This window comes from Monodelphis domestica, chromosome 6, assembly GCF_027887165.1.
Source record: "Monodelphis domestica isolate mMonDom1 chromosome 6, mMonDom1.pri, whole genome shotgun sequence".
Taxonomy (NCBI): Eukaryota; Metazoa; Chordata; class Mammalia; order Didelphimorphia; family Didelphidae; genus Monodelphis; species Monodelphis domestica.
In genome coordinates, this window is record NC_077232.1 from 81,327,205 (window position 1) to 81,346,962 (window position 19,758).

Sequence of the window (19,758 nt, forward strand, 5' to 3'; positions counted from 1 at the left end):
TTTGTTCCTCCACTCATGAATAAAAGCAGAGAAGCAGAAAATGGCTGGATGTTCAAAGGATAAGAGTTTTTCGCATTTAGGCCCAGAATAGTTGTCAGAGATCCAAGAAGTAAGGATTATTAATATTAATGAGTTTTTAAAAAAAAACCAAATTCCCCTCTTGTTCATAAAAACTAGCTGTCCTCCCTCCTTCCACATCTTTGTTAATGGTCCTATGCTTGACACCTTGATGTCATCTTTGGAAAATCCCTCTTTTGCTCTTTTATATTCAGGCACCAGATCTTAATAATTTGTTCTTTGTAAGTATGTATATTTTGACACCATTCAAACTACCACAACTGTAACATAGTCCCCCATAATTTCAAACTTGTATTGCTGCATTTACCTCTTCATCATTTTTCCTAACTTTAGTTTGGTACAGATTACTTTTACTAAAATACTACTTTTATCATGTTATTTTTTCTTTAATAATATACAAATATTCCCTATTGACAAACTTCACTGTCCAAATTTTTCTGTCCAGGTTTTAAGACCCTCTATGATAGCATAGTTCCATTCAGCATCCAAAATTATTTCCTAATCTTCCCCAACATATACAGTTTTCCAGTTAAACTAGTCTTATTCTCCCATCCCACTTTATATACCCACTTCTGTTGTAATAACTTTATGGTATTCCTCCCAGTCTGAAATGCTCTCTCCCCTCTCCCCTCTCCACTTCTGATACCTGTCCATATTCTCCTTTTTTGGCCCAACTCAAGTCCTGTCTATTCTTGAAGCCTTCATTGATAACTTCATCACACATTTATCTCATTTCATCAATACCCTTTGCATTTATTTATTGTTGTGATAAGCATGGAGCAATATGCTATTCTGTTTTCAGTATTATGCAATTTAGCTCATTCCTATAGAATAATATGAACAAACTACATTAGTTATTAATACTGGGTATATATACTGCATACTCATAGCATATCATATGCAAAACTATAAATTTATATGACTTCTAAATCCTCATAGTTTATACAAATATGCCTATTTATATCAATGCCATTTTGCACTGCAAACACATAGTCACATATTTTAATTAATCTCCTGAGAAACAAATCACAGTGTTCTTTTTTATTTTAAAAACAGGTTTATTGATTTTCTCACCTCTTCTCTGGGGCCAGACTTAGTTATTATAATAATTCTATAGCATTCAATTCATATATTATTTTTTCCATTTATACTTTTGTGATCTTTATGTGTGCTGTTTTCCATCTTCACTTTATCAGTTCATATTTCTGTTTCTTTGAATTCCTCATTTTTATGTACATTAATATTACTTTATACTGTTAAAGATAAAAGAGTGGTTGGCATAAAATTCCCAAATAGGAAATATACCTAAGTCAGCTGGGTTTTTATGGAGATTTTAATCAATACAAATAAGGAATTAATGAAAGAGAGAGTAAGAGGAAACAATGAGAAAAGGGCTAGGCCAGACTAGTTGGAGTAGCTGAGTCTCTCTGAACACTAGAATATTGCTTGGGACAAATCTTGTGGTGAGTGGATTAAAGACTGACTGATCTCTCTCTTAGGGTTTGGGCCTAGACTGGCCTGGGCTGGCCTAGCCCTCTTCTCATTGTTTCCTCTTACTCTCTCTCTTTCATTAATTCCTTAATTTGTATTAATTAAAATCTCTATAAAACCCAGCAGACTTGGGTATATTTAATATTTGGGAATTTTCCCATGGCAACCACTTTATTTTTGATTTGAAACCATATTTCCACGGTCACAGTTTAAGTCAAACACTCTTTTTAACTGTTACAGTTTAAGACCTCCACTCTTTTATCTGTAACAATACTTATGTATCATAGTTTGTTTGGCAATTCCTCAATCAGTGGCTAACTACTTTGTTTCTATTTCTTTGTAGCCTCAGGTGTTTCAGTGAACATTTTATTTGACTTCTTTGGAGGGATATGAGATATCTTGCTCAAAAGTTATGTCCTAGTAGATATCTTGTAGACATCTCCAACTTGATTTGTATAAAACAAGACTATCAATATTTCCCCCAAAATAAATATCTCCCTCCTAGAAAAAAAAAGAAAAACCATTGCTCTTGCTAACTTACCTATTTCTGAAAGGATGTCACTACCATTCTTTCAGATACCCAGGGTTGCAAACTTTGCATTTTCTTGAGTCATCCTGTAGTTCATTTAATAATGCCCATATTCAGTTAATTGCCAGGTCTCTTTATACTCATGTAGTCACTCCTGTTTCAGGCCCTTATCCCCTCTTGCCAGAACTACTTACAGTAGCTTATATTATTGCATTAGTTTATTATATGTCATTGTCTTTGTTTACTCATTTTCTAGGTTTGTATATCTTGTTTTGGCAATTAAACTGTGATCTTTATGTGGTTTAGGCCAAAATTTACTACTTTTCAGCTTCCATGTCACTTAATATAGGCACTCAGTAGAGATACTTAGAAAATGTTTTATATAGGGAGTTATAAGGGGAGTAACCTCTGATAGAGAAGAATAAGTATTTTGCTAAGATATGTAACTATAAAAAAGCAATAAATGACATGAAAAGTATTTGGGAAATTATATTCTGTCTTTGCTTGTTTTTTAAAAAATTATTTTAAACCCTTACAATACTTACAATACTGTGTATTGGTTCCAAGGCAGAAGAGTGGTAAGGGCTAGGCAATGGGGGTTAAGTGACTTGCCTAGGGTCACACAGCTGGGAAGTGTCTGAGGTCAGATTTGAACCAGGACCTCTGGTCTCTAGGCTTGACTCTCAATCCACTGAGCTACCCAGCTGCCCTGCTATCTTTGCTTTTTAATTTGACTTTGAAATTAGTTTTTGAGGGTTTCTTTTATAGATAAGATGATGAAAGATGTTTCTATGTTTAAAATCCTTTAATGTAAGCTATATAAGGGAATATTGATGGACCAATACAATCCCTGTCAGTATCTGAAAAAGACAAAGTATGTCATGCTGATGCTGAGTTAGTTGTGTCATCTTCATCTATGAAGGACAACAGCATTATTATTAGTCATTGAATCCACTAATTCAAGATATAAACAGAAGCATTTCAGTGATAGTATGAACTCATCTACTCCTTGGTGTTTTATTTAATTTTTAAAAATTGAATTTAAACACCAGAAAAAACATTTCTATATGCAGAGTAGGACACATAAAGAGATTTCACATGAATCCATGAATATCCATTTCATACTGATTGCCTTTTTAAAAAGTATATAATAAATTTCACATTACTTTCAAAATTGTCCTTTTTATCTATGCTTACTTCCAAACTTCTTTCTTTTCTCTTCTGTGTATTTAAAATGTTTCAATAGCTGTTTTAAATTTTTAATTTCCATAATATTTTTATTACTACCCCTATTTTCACCAATTAAAAACTGAAAGAACAAAAGGAGTTTAAAAAATTCTTGTAAAAAAGTCAGCATACTTATACAAAACAAATTAATGCATGACCATGTTCAAAAAAAGTTTATCTTTTTCTGCATCTTAGTTTCATCACATTTCTTTAGAGATTTAGGTATTATGCTTCATCATAAGTTCTCTGGAGATGTAAATAATCATTGCATTGATCAGAATTCTTAGGTTTTCAGAATTGTTTTTCTTTTCAGTATTGTTATCTTGCATAAATTGTTATCTTGGTTCTGTTCACCTCATTCTGCATTAAGTCTAGTAAACCAGGAGTCTTAGAAATCATCTTTTTCATACTATTTATTGCTCAACAATATTAAAATTCTGCTAGGTCTTATATGAACCTGATTGTGGCCCTTTGGCAATTGAATTATTTTTGGATACTTGCAATATTTTAAATTTGATATAGAATTTTAGAGGTTTCTATCTTCAGTTTGCCTTCTAGTTCTAATAGATCCAGGAAGTTTTTCATCAAGGTTTTTTGAAATATAGAAATTTGGGACCCTAAGATGATCTTTACTTCCTGGAGATAAGCCCACTTAGATCTCTGAGTGTCCAGACTTTTAAATTTTTTTAGTTTTGAGGGAATCCAATGATCCTTAAGTTATCTTTCCTCATCTTTTCTTTTTTTCAAACCCTTACCACCTCTCTTAGAATCAGTTCTAAGGCAGAAGAGCGGTAAGGGATAGGCAATTACAGTTAAGTGATTTGCCTAGTGTCAAAAAGCTAGGAATTGGCTGTCAAATTTGAACCCAGTTCCTTCCAGGCCTGGTGCTCAATCTACTGTGCTGTACCTAGCTTCCCCTCCTTGATTTGTTTTCCTGGTCAGTTGCTTCTTATACCAAATATCTTACATTTTCTTTTATTTTTTCATAATCTTTTCTTCTACTATTTCTTGCTAATTCATGTCTTTGTTCTGGTTTTCAGGTAATCTGTTACTTGAGTAAGGTTTGTCACCTTTTTCAGTTATCTATTCTCCCTCTAATTCTTTCCTCTGGAGTTTTTATTTCATTTTTTAATGCTTCATTTCTTTTAAGTATTCAGATCTTCGTGGACAATTCAATTTTTTCCTTGAAGTTACTGCCTTTAGATGTTGTGGATTTGCCTTCTCCTTTTGTGGGTATTTCTTAAGTTTATGGTATTTTTTTTATACTGGTCAATGCTCTCTTTATTTGTCCAATTTTAATTCCTAAATTGGAGCTTTGTCCCAGGGCCAAGCTCAATTCCCTGCTGGGCTTTTGGAGAGGTGGTTAACATTGATTGGTCTTGCCTTAGGTTTCTTGGGACCCCAAAGGACCTTTACCTACTAGAGATAAATTCTCCGAGATCTTTGAGTTTCACAGCATTAGATCTTTAGATTCCTTTCTGGCACTTCAGGACAGGTTGCTGGTAATCTCGAAGTACTTGGGTCTTCAGCATCTCTGACAGAACACTAGACACTATGCTCTAGTCACTACCATTATTCTCTTCTGATGCCCCCGTACTTCAAAGGTTCCACACCCTTAGATGTCTTAAACTACCCTGGAGCTTTTTAACCACTCTGATGCCTTTTCTTATTAAACCCTTAATTTCTGTCTTAGAATTGATCCTACCTAAGAAGAGTAGTAAGAGCTAGATAATTGTCATTCAGTGATTTGCCCAAGCTAGGTAGTACCTGAATCCAGATTTGAACCCAGATCCTCTCAACTCAGAGGTCTTACTCTCTATCTATTGAGCCTCCTACCTATCCCTCACCCTGGAGTTTTCTTAAAGGAGCCTTCTATCTTTCTGTCACTGGATACAGAACCTTGCAGAGCATAAATGTCTCTGACCTTAACCCCTTGTGTAGTTCTGGGATATGTTAGATTTAATTGTGGTTGGACTGAATATTTAATTGTGGTCACCAGGGATTTAATTACTAAATCCCAAAATGAATTACTCAAGTAAATGAAATTTATGGTAGTTTGTGTTTTTTGGTTTGTTTTTTTTTTACAATAGAGGGAAGATATTAAAGAAAAGAGAAAGGGGAGAGAGAAAACTCTGGCTTCCTCTGAGCCAGGGAGAAATTCTAAAAGCCCTAATCAGGGAAAAGGAGTCTCAAGATAATGGACCTTTCTGGGAGGTTCACACCTCCAGACAGGCAGGGAAAGTCAGTCTTTACACTCACCATGGTGACTGTCTAAAAGGAAAGTAGTCTGAGGTCTTCTGCACAAACTCCTCCTGTTTGTCTTCCAGTTTCTCTTCAAGTGTCTGTGAGTGACTCTTCTTCACTCCAAGCTCAAGAGACTGATCCTCCAGTCCATCACCTAGTCAGAGTTCTTTGATTTCCATCTGGCCTCTGTGGTCCTCTGTTTAAAGATCTTTTTCTGTGTCACCTCCCCTAAATTTCACATCTACCAATCACAGCAAACGCTCTTCTCCAGGACTGCCCGTTCTTTCACACATGGGTCACAGACCTCCCACTCAATGCATGAAATGGGTGTTCACACCTTTTTTGGTTAGATCATACCTTTTATAGTTAGTTCGCAACTTTAGTAGTTAGTTTGCACCTTTAGTAGTTAGTTACTTTTTTTGTAGAGTAAAATGAGTAGATCTATTTCAAATACTGAGTTATCACTTTGGGGATTAAAATATAAAAATAGATAGGGGATTACAGTTCAATCTTCCCAATAAAGGAAGAGCTAAGTGCTTTCATTGTTACAGTCTGGGGATAGCCAAATCTAATCTTCAAAAATAGAAATCAGCAACTATAGGTTCTCATTATTAGATTTTGTCTGAATGTTGAGTTTTTACCGGAGTAGATAAATGTGAGATGGACAGTTTCTATCCCATTCAGGCAGTGCAAAAAGCAGGTTTCAAAAGAAGAAAGCCAAGCTTTCAACAGCCATATGATAACATGTTTCAAATAATTAATAATCAGAGAAATATGAATTGAACTTTGAGATTTCTCCCAACCCCACAGTTTGGCAAAAAAGGAAAATGACAAGTATTTAAGGAGTGGTTAGAAAACAAGTGCATTGTACCTCTTTGGGTGGAGCTGTGACTTGATCCAACCATTCTGCAAAGCAATTTAGAACTGGACCCTAAAATTTATTATACTGTGCATGCCCTTTGATCCAGTGATATCACTGCTAGAGCTATATCCTCCTTCCAAAAAAGAGGAAATGAACTCATGTACAAAAATATTCATAACAGTTTTTTTTTGGTGATCCAAAGAACTGGAAACCAAGGGAATACTCATCACTTAGGGAATGATCGAACAAGTTATGGTATGTGAACATGATGGAATACTATCATACCATAAGAAATAACAAAAGGAATGGTTTCAGAGAAACCTGGGAAGACATATATGAACTGAATCAGAATGATGAGGTTCAAACCTGGAGAATAGTTATACTATAACAAGAACATTGTGAAGACAAAAAACTTTGATAGACTTAAGAACTCTGATCATTGTAATGGCAGACTATGATTCTAAAGGACTGATGATGAAGAATACTACTTACTTCTTTTTGATAGAAATGCAACAAACTCAGGATTATTAATAAGCCATATATTTCTGGAGTTAAAAAGAAAGTAAATTTGTTAATTTAAAAAAGAAAGTTGAAAAAAGAACCAATGTTCTTAGGTTAACATTGTGAACATGGGATTAACTCTCCCTCTAGCTATTTTTAGATTTTAGTCACCAGGAATGTATGCACCCCCACTTAATCCTTAAGTGGTTGTAGGGGAGGTCTATGACCCACATGTGCTAGTGAGTGACAAACCAAAAATGACTGACTGCCCCTTGGGCAGTCCAAAGCAAAGCTAAAGCTGCAATTGGTCCATGTAAAGTGGAAGGAAGGTGCAGGCAGTGATGCAAAGAACTGTCTTTACAAATGGTGGTAACTTCCTGTGATGAGCTTTTTCTCCTTTGAACTTGGGACCTCGGACTGCTTCTGGTAAGACTGCTCTTGGATCTTCCCCTAGGAATGCCACATGGGTGAGTGAAAAGGTTGACTCCTTTTTCTGGCTTTTCAGGACGTACTAGCCTCCAGAGAGGCCCCTTGTCTTAGAGGAGGCCTCTTGACTAGAACACTTGTTTAATTTACATCTGGGCCCTTTTTTGCTGGGGCCTGTGAAGTCCTGCCTGATTTGGACCAGGCTGGAGTAATTATCTACTCTCTCTCTGCCTCTCTGTCTCTGTCTCTGTCTCTGTCTCTGTTTGTCTGTCTGTCTGTCTCTCTTGTTTCCCTTTTGTAAATAAACTACCATTAAAAAGTCATTCTGGCTTGAATAATATATTTTTGGTGACCACCTTTTTATATATTTAGTTCAACCATTTAATTTTAACCCTTACATTTTCTGGTAACCATGAAGGTGGTCTTTGGGGTCTTCTGGCTGGATCTTGGTGAGCAGAAAGAACCCTTTTCAGAGTTTAGCCACAGACCCAGCATGGCAGCCAATAGATTAGAAAACTAAGTATCTCTCTACCTCTTTCCTACCTTTTCATCTCTTTACTATTCTTATTACTTTGATTATATAAAGTTATTAAGCTACTATCAGCCTCATAATTTTAATTATTACAAGGGCATGATCTGGATAAAGATGTAGCAAAAGAGACAAAGAAGGAGCTTAAAAATAGAGAGGAGGAAAACCAGGAAAGAGTGGTATCCAAATATGTATAGAAAAGAGAATATCAAGGAAAGAATGACCCTAAAGAAGAATGAGGATTGAGAAAAAGCCATTAAATTTGGCTCCTGAAAAATCACTGGTAAAACTAGAATGCGTAGTCAATGGAATGATAAAGTTGGAGGCCAGGTTTTAATAGTAAGTGTTTTATCTTTGTTAACTGGAAACTACTCTACATTTTTGATATGGGGGGATGTGGTAATGTTGATCATCTAACTGGATTTTTGTGATTCTGCTATGCCCTAGTGGGCCTCTGAAACAACCTAAATGCTCTTAGTATCCTATTCTGGACCACCCTCCATGTCCTATTTTCAAAGTATGGTTGCACTCCAGGACTTTGTCTTGGCCTATCTCTTTTTTCTCTCTATTCTCTGGTTTTAATAGCTCTCATAGGTTCAACTATTGTATGGAAATGATTCCTAAATATACATTATTGAGCTCTCATTTCTTATAGGAGTTAAAGTCCCAAATCACCAGCTGCCTACTAGATAAATCCATTTGGATGTTTCAGAGGCATGTTAAACTCAACATAACGAAAATAGAATTTTTCTACCTCTAGTATCAAATACAAACTTTTAGGTATTTAAACCTCTTTGCCAACTGGCTCCAACTTGCCTTTCTAACTGTGTAAGATATATATATATATATATATATATATAACTCTCTAACTGTGTAATATAATAACTCACACATGATTCAATCCAGCCAAACTTGACTTTTTGCTATTCTATATACATGAATGTATCTCCTATAACTTTCTCCCATGTTTATAACATACTCCCTTATACTCCTTTACTTCTACCTCCTAAAATCCTTAGTTTTCTTTAAAGCCTAGCTCAGATGTTACTTCCCACATGAGGCTTTCTAGATCCCCTCAGCTCCCAAATTATTTTGTATATGTTTATGTATATGTACTGTAAGGTCATTGAAGGTAGGGACCATTTCAATTTTTTCTTTGTAATTCTACCATCTAGCATAGTACCCACCACATAATGAGCCCTCAGTAAAGAGTGATGATTATCTTTTCTTGTCTATCTGCAAAAACACCTTTTCTATTTAGATTCAGGTGCCTACCATAGGAGTATATGTCTAGAAATGGAAAGAAGCTTAGATTTCATCTAGTCCGATCTCCTTATGACTAGGTCAAGGTCATAGTGTCAGGGACACAATTTTAGCCCAAGTCCTGAATGCAGAGTCAGTGCTTTCCACTATATGATGCTATTTCTTGGGATTAACACATTACTCTCTTCATACTCACTCTCTCAGACATTTCCCAAACCTTGTTTATTCTACATCTCTCACATCAGTCCTTTTCTCTCTACTCATAGCCTGAATTAATGTTGTATAGAATTTGTATTCGCCTTCTCATGGTTCACCTCCTACCTATCTGACCAATCCTCAGTTTCCTTAGTTGGAGCTTTGTCTAGGTCATGCCTACAAAGCGTAAGTGTCCCAGAGGACTCTCCTAGGCCGTCTTCTCCCTCTAAACTATTTGACTTGGTCATGAGACCATCAGATCCCATGGATTCAGCTCCTCTGGATTCAATTATCATCTTTTAGCAAATGATTCTCAAATTACTTATCCAGCCCTACCTTCTTCCCTGACCTCCAATCACACATCTCCAAATGCCTTTTGGACATCTTGAAATGAATATCCTATAGACACCTTAACCTCAATTTGTCTAAAACTGAGCTCATTATCTTATTCCTTCCTTAACTTTGCTATTACTAAGGACACTGTCATTCTCCTAATTTCCTATAATCACAACTTAAGTGTCATCTTTGTCTCTTCACTCTCTCATAACCTCTATATTCAATCTATTGCCAGGCTTCTTGACTTTACTTTTGTAATATCTCATACATATACCCTCTTTTCTCTTGTGACATTGCCACCACCTTGTTACAGGTTTGCATCTCTGTCCAGCTGGACTATTACAATTGCTTGCTACCTAGTCTCTTTTCTACAAATCTTTTCTCCACTGTCCATCCTCTACAAATTCTCTTAATTTTAGACCCCTTCTTTGTTTCTTTTAATGATATGCTTTTTTTGATAGCACCATAAAATCTTAGATAATTTATATATTTGTAGTATAATTATTCAGGAGTAAAGAGCTCTTAGATCAACTGACATTTATATATTACTATAGGTTTTGCAGAGTGCTTATCTTATATAGCCTTGTGAGATAATGTAATGTAAGAGTATTCTAGAAAGATTTTTAGTCAAACCTTTCCAGTATTTAACAAATACCATAATTTCTCAAGTCTTTGGTATTTTTAATTTGCTTTTAGACTTACTATTTTAATTTTTTTTTTGACACTTCAGTGGAAAAGCTGCCTTTCTCTTGTAGGACCAGAGCCATGTTTAATATAACAACATTGATGTAAAATAATGCATGGGCTGAAATGAATTCACAGTAACCTTTTTTTTTTTTAGTTAAAACTATAAACAACTGATAATAGAACCTTTCCTGGTTTTGGATAGAAAGGATTCACAGACATCATCTATCTCTTCAGGAAAAAAAAAACAAACAGAAGTTGTGTTCTCAGAGTTGTTTTTCCTTATACATGTATAAGAAAAACATGACTGTTAAGACATAACAAGAGCCAACAGGACTTAGGAAATTTCTGTTTGGTTTAGCATGGCCAAATTTCCTGATAAAGTAGATTTGTTTTCAGATGATTTGTTAATTTTTCTGTTCTCTAATATTTACAGAAATAGTCATAGAAGAGTTTGTTGTCATGACAGAAATATTTCTCTTCTTGAAGGCCATATTATACAAACCTTAAGCCATAAATAAGCTATTTGTCAATGGCCAGTCTGAACCAACATTAGCATTTTAATGATCTTGAGGCATGGATGCTATATATTTGTATTCAAGTTCTATTTAAATTTGCAAATTTCCTTATTTCATATTTTATCTATTTTGAGGAAAAAAAGGGAATAATAGATGTAGTTCACATTCTTTATCTTACCCTTCTGACACAGCAATCTGTGATAAGAGAAAGGCTATCACACCATTTGTTACTTCGACTAGGTTTGTTTTACAAAGATTCTTTTTGTTCATTGTGTAGGTCTATCCTGGAACTGTCTAAAGTTTCTAAAGTCTAAAGTTTCACATGGCCTTGTTTTAAAATGAAAATAGCTATATTCATAGGCAGTAGAGATGAAGGGGGAATCCTTAGAGATCTAGCCTAAACCCCACATTTTGCTGTTAAAGACACTGAGACAAGAGAGGGGAAATAATTTGTCCCCGTCACACAGCTACTTAGTAGCAAAGCTGAAATTCAAACAAACCCAGTTACTCTGACTCTAAATTGCCTTTCCCAATAGTTCATTGAATCATAGCTGGCTGGGTATTGTAAATAGAATTACAAAGTGTTAAGAATTGGAAAGAATTTTATTAAATAACTATTCTTGCCCATATTTTACAGATGACCAAACAGATTGTGATTTGCCTAAAGTGGCACAAACTTATAAATGGGAGTCAGAATTTATTCCTATGTGTTTTGATTCCAAGACCAGTGCCCTTTCTACTATACCTCACTAGTGACTTCTTCGTTCAAGACTTATTCTTTTTTTTTTTTTTAATATTTACCTTCTGTCTTGGAATCAATACTGTATATTGGTTCTAAGGCAGAAAAGCAATAAGGGCTAGGCAATGGAGGTTTGACTTGCCCCAGGGTCATGCAGCTAGGAAGTGTCTGAGGCCAGATTTGAACGCAGGACCTCCTATCTCTGAGTCTGGCACTCAATCCACTGAGCTACCTAGCTGCCTCATCAAAGTTTTAATATATTTAGTTATTTTAATGCTAATACTGCTTGTCAGTTGACCTGCCTTTTCTAGAATTTTAGATACTTACAGATCAGGATTGGATTTTGTGGAGAGTGTAGAAAGATTTGGGGGCTGAAAACAGAATTTTGGGGGATGCTTATATTGAATTTTGGGATGATACCTAAGCCCTATCTTTATGTCCTCTCCCTACTCACACCACTTTCAATTGCTTACATTTTCTACTCCTGAAATTACTGTCTTTACATATTTTGCATTTATTCTCCTATGTACATATTGTTTTTCCTCAAAAGAATGTAACCTTGTTGAGAGCACATAGTATTTTGCTTTTATCTCTTTATCCCTAGCACATAGTAGCAGTCATTGACTTTATAGGTTAGAAATGTTGTAAAGTCACCTCTTCAGCCATTCATTCCCCAGTTGCTAAACTTTCCCTCAGTTTCCAGTTCTTTGCTATCATATATTATATCATATTATAAATTTGATTTAGTGTCCTGTATGTTTCATAAATGAAACCTTAGCAAAGAAACTTGTTACAAAAATTTCCTCCCAATTACCTGCTTTTCTTGTACTTTTAATTTTAACTACATTAGTTTTGTATATGCAAAATACTTTAAAATTTTATGTGATCAAAGTGGTCAGTTTTGCCTCCTATAAACCTATTGCTTGTTTGATTACAAACTATTTCCCTATCCATAAATCCAACATATGATTTCTTCCATGTTCCACTAATTTGTTTATGATAGCTTATAGATGAGTAAATTGAGACAGAGCAATTGTATTTTGTCTAGGGTCACAATTATTAAGTGTCTGAAGTGGGATTACTGAAGAAATAATTTTATAATAGAAATTCAAAAATGCTGTTTGAAAAAATAGGAATTTTAAAGCATGGAAATGCTTGAATTGGTTGTGATATGCACTTTTGGAGGTTCTGTCTATAATGTTTTTTATACTGATATCCACTGCATTATTGAAATTGGGTGAGGGGAACCCTGTCCCAGGATCACACATTGGGGTTCTACTTGTGTCTACAGCTAGAGCTATGTCAAGTCACTGAGCATGGGTCACCAGATGGTGACCTAGGCACTTGGCCCAGAAATGATTGGGATATTGATCCAGGTGTAAAGGGGAGAAATAAAGGAGGGAGGGATCCAGGAAGTGGGGTCTCTCTAATCTTTTGGGCATATGGCCAAAAGGAAGGTAGCTACGGGGTCCACTGGGAGACTGACCACATGGCAGAATAAATTTAGGCTTTTCTCTACCCATCTGTCCGCCTTCTCCTGTTCAAGTATATAATAATAAACTTTATAGAAATTAAGGACCAATTCCCACATATATCATTAGCTTTTTATTAATAGTGCTTTTACCAATAGTTGCTATAGGGAGAGGCCAATAAAAGGGGAAAATATTCAAAATATTTCACATTTACTTTTTTGTATACATTTCATTTTCATCATTGTCTTTACAAAGCCTGGCACATAACAGACACTTAATTTCTAGCATACAATGTTCATTTAAAAAATTTAGACTCAATGATTTGAAGGAGAAGACCCAAGAAGGAACATTCAGACAAAAAGACAACCAGGATAGAATTGTGTAACAGAAGCCTAGGGAGGAAAATGTTGATGAATGATGTTGTGAAGGGGCAGTCATCAAACCTCAGTGTTGGAAGGGGCTGTATATTATCTTGTCCATACCAAGAGAGTCAAATGCAGATAGGCTGGCAACTAGAATTTATTAATTGCTTACCCTTTGCAAGGTACTGTGCTAATAAGCTACAGTTCTTGCCTTCAAGGAGCTTACATTCCAATGGGGGGGGGGGGGAACAGAATGTTAAAGGAAGCAGAAAGCAGAAGAAGGCAAGATGTTGGCATAGACCTTAGAGTCAGAAGCACAGAGGGAAATGAGTGATTCTATAGAAAGGTTTTTTGTTTGTTTGTTTTTAAACCCTTGCCTTCTGCCTTAGAATCAATACAAGGCAAAAGAATGGTAAGGGCTAGGCAATGGGGGTTAAGTGACTTGCCCAGGGTCATACAGCTAGGAAGTGTCTGAGGCCTGATTTGAACTAGGACCTCCCTTCTCCAGGCCTGGCTCTCAATCCACTGAGCTACCTAGCGGCCCCCATAGAAAAGTTGATAAAGACAAGCATTGAAACAGGATCAGATTGCTAGTGAAGAATAAGTGATAAAATTATTTTTGACAATGGTTCCTAATAATTAAAGATTGACTTGTAAATACTGTAGATCCAGAAGTGTTACACTTGTAGCTGCAAAACTTCTCAGTCCAGCCAAAACCAGACTAAATATAGATGGAAAATGTTTAATAAAATAAATAAAAATGCAGTACAACATAGCTAATGTTGATTTGTAGTTTTCTGAGTTAATATATGTCTTGCAGGCATCTATTTCTATTTGATTTTGAAACTACTGATTTAGACAATAATATAAAAGGTGGGGGGGGCATTTTATAAAATAAACCTTTCTGATTTTTCAACTACAAGATTTAAATATATTTTTAAAAGAATTCATTCATTTGCTTTTTGTGGCTTTTCAGATGCTATAATTTATTTTATAATAAAATAACATTAATTTATTTTAAGTTATATATTGTGCTATTTTATAAAGCTTCTACATATTGTCAATATTTTGTTTTTTAGATCTGAAATTCTAGATATTTATGAGTAATATATGATGTTATAATACATTATAAAATACTGAATAGAGATATGGTCAAAAAAGATAATATTTTACTTCATAGAGCATATATAAATTTGTTGGTGGTGAAAATATGAGAATTAAAACTGCAGAAGGCAAATGATAATGTGAAGGCTATTGTCCAATTGAGATGACCCAGTTCAAAATGTTCACTACAGTGAATTGAATTGATAGTTTTTATGAATGACTTTTTTCTTTAAATTTGAAATTTATTTTATTTACTGTGTATGATATGCTGTTTTCACAGACATGGATGCTCTTTTGAAGATAATTTTTAAAAAATCCTTACCTTCTATATTAGTATCAATACTAAGTATTAGTTCTAAAGCAAAAGAACAATAAGGGTTAGGCTAAATTGGGGTTAAGTGACTTGCCCAAGTTCACACAGCTAGGAAATGTTTGAGACCAGATTTGAACCCAGATTCCCCTGACTCTATCTAGGCCTGGCTCTGCAACCACTGAGCCACTTAGTTATCCTAATGATAATCTCTATATAATAACCTCTAAATAATAATTAGACATTGTCTTAGAACATATCAGATAAAATTAATCCATAAAGTGTTTTATGTTGTTAATAAAGTCTGGTTTCATGTACAAAGGACATTCTGGACAATAGTTTTTCTTTTAGATCTCATTCAGATGATCACTACAATTTGTTTGGATCAGTGCTATTATGATGTCATTCATACATTGTCATACCTAACACCATTGTACCATACCAAAATCCCATTGTAGTGGAAAGCAACAGTCTGGTATGAGGGAAATAGTGCTGGACTTGGCATCAGAAAACCTAGATTTGATTCCTGGCTTTAATATGTCCCAATTGTGTGATCTTGGGGAAATTATTTCACTTCCAAGCCTAAATATATACACTACCCATTTCATGGAGTTCTTATTAGGAAAGTGCTTTGTAAACCCTAAAATACTCCATAGATATAGGAGTTGTTTGGTTCAGGAACAGTTCAAGCTAATTTGAGCCTCAAAGGCCTTATGATACTTTAAGCATCAATCTACTAACAGTTTTCCTGTTAGTAACACTGATTCACCTCATATCATGCTTTTGCAAAACTGATGAACAACAAAAAGTGAGAAAGAATATATTTTTGTTCCAAGCTCCACAAAATATGTAAGATGCAGTGTTTTCTTTCCTTATCTGGAGAGCAAGAGAAATAATAAAAAAATGAACTTGGTGAATGGGAAAAGAGTAAAGTAAAAACAGTGTAGCAGTATGCTTATAAATTATAAAATTTTAGATTTGGACCCTAGGTACCTTTTAATCTCCCTTCCCCCCATTTTACAGATAATAAAACAGGTCTGGAGAAAATAAAAGGAGGGAAAGCCATACCTGTGCCCAATAGTTCTGATTAATTGTACTTTGTGTGAGATTGTTATATTACTGTGAAAAATTATAATATCAAAGGCTCAAACATTTACTTGGTAAAGTACTATCAGGTATTCATTCAAAAATAATAATTCTTAAAGACCTCCATAAACTGACGCAGAGTGAAATGAGCAGAACCAGGAGAACATTGTACACAGTAATTGAAACATTGTGGGACGATCAAATGTAATTGACTTTGCTACTAATAGCAATGCAATGATCCAGGACAATCGAGAGGAACTTATGAGAAATAACGTGATCTCCATTGAGAGAAAGAACTGTGGGGGTAAAATCGCAGAAGAAAAACATATATGATTTATCACTTATTTATATGGGTATATGATTTGGGGTTTTGGTTTTAATATATTACTCTATTACAAAAATAAATAATATAGAAATAGTTATTGATTAATAATACATGTATAACCCAGTGGAATTACTTGTCAGCTCCAGGAGCAGGGAGAGAAGAGCGGAGGGAGAGAACATGAATCATGTGACCATGGAAAAATATTTAATAATAAATTAATTTTAAAAATATATTTTTTAATTTTTGTTCTCCACAGGGAATTTAAAAATTGTGATATGAATGGTGATACAGGTGCGACGGTGGTGACTTCACCACCTCCAACCACAGCCCCACATAAGGAGCGATATTTTGATAGAGTGGATGAAAACAATCCAGAATATTTGAGAGAGAGAAATATGGCACCAGACCTTCGGCAGGATTTCAACATGATGGAGCAAAAGAAGAGGGTCTCCATGATTTTGCAAAGTCCAGTAAGAAAACAATTTTTTTCTTAACTAAATGTTGCTTCTCATTATAATTAGTTTCATATTTCTTATTATAGTGACTATTTTCTATAACATATAGAATATTTGAATATATAAGATTGTAGTACTTAAAATGATGCCTTATATGTAGCATGTCACCTGTAAATGTTTATTGTAAAAGTTATATGTTTTTTGTTTTTATTTTTCTCTATTCTGTTATTCCTTTTGAAGTTTTTAATATGATCCTGCATTCAGAGCTTGGAGGGACCTCAAAGGCCATCTAATTCAGCCCTTTCATAAGTCCTTGGGAAGGGATTGAATTTTATACTTCTTTTGTACAATTGTTGGTAATAGTCATCCAATAAATACTTAATGATAAACTAATTTTCTTTCTATAAATTCACATAATGAGAGCAGCTAGGTAGCTCAGTAGATTGAGAGTCATGCCTAGAAACAGGAAGTCCTGGTTTCATATCTAATCTCCCAGGTGGGGTTGGAGGGAGCCAAGATGGCTGCATAGTAGCAGCAAAAACCTGAAACTGTTCTGAATATCCTTCCAAACTGATCTTTAAACAATGCCGCAAAAGGACAGGAATCAAAGCAGGATGAGCAAGGGGGCTTTCCCATTGAATACAATGTGAAAGATAGGCAGAGAGAGTGGATTTCCATGATATAAGGGGGAACCAGAAGCAAAACTGCACAAGGAAAAGCACAGGCTTACTGCCCTGCCCCCACCCCCCACCTACTGGGCCAGATGCAGAACCAGAACCTAGGCAATTTCAGGATCCCAGAATGCAGGCTACACTAACAAAAGATCACTGTAGACCCACCTCTGGAAGTCCCAGATCCTGGCATTGAGGTTCTTTCAAGCCTCTGTCACAGTAAAGATAACCTCAGGGAATATCCTGTGAGCCAGATGCCAAGACAGAAATGGCCAGCAACTTGCAAATTTCTCAGTCCATGGGCAGGAAAATGAGCAAAGAGCACCAAAAAAAATAAATAAATAAAACAAAACAAAACTCTTGACCCTTGAAGATTTCTTTGAGGGAAAAGAACAAAAAACCAAAGCAATAGGAGATGGTGAGAAACAAACAAACACATGCAAAATCTCCAGAAAAAAAAAAAGAGAGAAAGAGGAAGAGAGAATTGGTCACAAAATGTGGAAGAACTTAAAAAGGAATTAAAAAAAAACAAATAAATAAGACATGTAGGAGAAAAATGGGGAAAAGAAATGAAAATAGTGCAAAAAAGAAAATAACCACTTAAAAAAGCAAAATTGGTCAAATGGAAAAAGAGACACAGAAATAAATGAAGAAATAAGTGTATTGAAAACCAGAATTGACCTGCTGGAAAGAGAGACAAAAAAGTCCAACAAAGAAAAAAGTGTCATGAAAAGTAGAATGGAACAAATTGAAAAGGAGGATCAAAAGGTCATGGAAGAAATTCAGTCTGATCTCAGACACTTCCTAGCTATGTGACCCTTGGCAAGCCACTTACCCCCAGGGTCTTTTTAAAGCATTGTCAGTGTTTTTCTGCCTTGGAACTAATACACAGTATTAATTCTAAGATGGAAGGTAAGGATTTAAAATAAATAAAGCCACATAATGCCATTTGGTACATTCAGTTCTGCAATGATCTCATCAGTGTGAATACCCCTCCTAATAATACAAAGCACAGCTGGTCTGAGCCTTTCCATCTTGTGTGACTCTGACCCATATCCTTCCATAAATCCTCTGTAGGGGGCCCATCCAATATTCTGGAGATTTTCCTCTGGTTTTTATTTGTTTTTTGTGCTTTATTGTAGAACTTATGCAGAATATCTGTTACTGCCTTCACAACAGGATTTAACACTTCCTTTTCAAATCATATATGCTATAAATATGCTTTTTACCATTTCTTAAGTTATCATTGGTCGCACACGAAAGTTTGTTACCAAGATCTGTCTCTTTCTGGGCCTTTGGGCCTTTAGGACCACTTATTAGTTCTAGTTCTTCAGAGATTGTAATGTTAGATAATTCATAGCAATGTAGTATCACTAGGAACTTATTGATATTCAAAAGATAAGTATTAGCTTCAAGAAAGTCTGAGATTATTGAAAACATTATTTAATATCCCAAAAGCAATTGAGCCTACTTTTGGATTCCTATTTAATTTTGAATTTATCTTATTGTTCAGTAATAATATTTGTCCTGTTGAACTAGAGAGGTAATCAGTATGTTATTTTCATTACAATGTAGTACAAAACAGAAAGTGAAAGAACAACAATTCCTAAGTGTTAATAAACTTAATCAAAGATACAGTATAGCTGACCCAATCACATCATGAATCAGTTCTATTGTCTGATGGCTACTAGTGTATGCTTGCTCTATATCCTTTAGGGGACTTATTTCATTTTAGGGAGAGGTAAGGACTGTTAGTGAGGGCTATTCTGACTTTGGTCAACTTGGCAGGCTTACCTTTGTTGCTGGTTATCTATTGTGAATTTTAAAAATTATTCCTCCCTACTCAGTACTTTAGGGGAAGATAAAGTTGTAATCTCCTAATTGAACAATGAAGGTACTTAGTTCTCACCTTATAGTGAAGCTAGAACATTAAGCTAAGTCTATTTTTAGGTCTTAATACAAAAAGATGTTAAGTAACTATAAAGGATAAATTAATCACAAAAAGGTCAAGTAACTAACAAAAGGTAAACTTAACAAATATGTATGAAGTAGCTTAAAAGATATAATCTAACCATAAGAAGGTGAGAACTAAAGAATGGACAGTTCTGGAGAAAAGTGTCTGCTGTGATTGGTAGACATGAAAATTTAGGGGGAGGTGACACAAGAGAAAAGATCTTTAAAAAGAAGATGTAAAGGCCAGAAAGGAGATTTGGACATGAGGGCATTCAGATATTCAGAACTCAGCCTGGAGGAGCTCCCTCAGACAGCTTCTTGAAATAGTCTCATGGTAACTTGGGTATTTTATTATTTTGGGATTTTCCTGGTGACCAATTAATTTAGATTTTTAAGTC

At 35.0% G+C, this 19,758-nt stretch overlaps 1 protein-coding gene across 32 annotated transcripts in view; it reads left to right on the plus strand.

Annotated features, from left to right (window-relative positions):
- Positions 1 to 19,758, plus strand: part of ADD1 (adducin 1) — a 144,788-nt gene that overhangs the window by 54,417 nt on the left and 70,613 nt on the right. For all 32 annotated transcript variants that reach the window (XM_056802334.1, XM_007496823.3, XM_056802359.1 and 29 more), the window contains one exon: positions 16,538 to 16,751. In XM_056802334.1, the coding sequence (XP_056658312.1) occupies positions 16,557 to 16,751 (195 nt within the window). In that variant the 5' untranslated portion in view covers positions 16,538 to 16,556. Of the gene's footprint in view, positions 1 to 16,537; positions 16,752 to 19,758 lie in introns of those variants that run through there.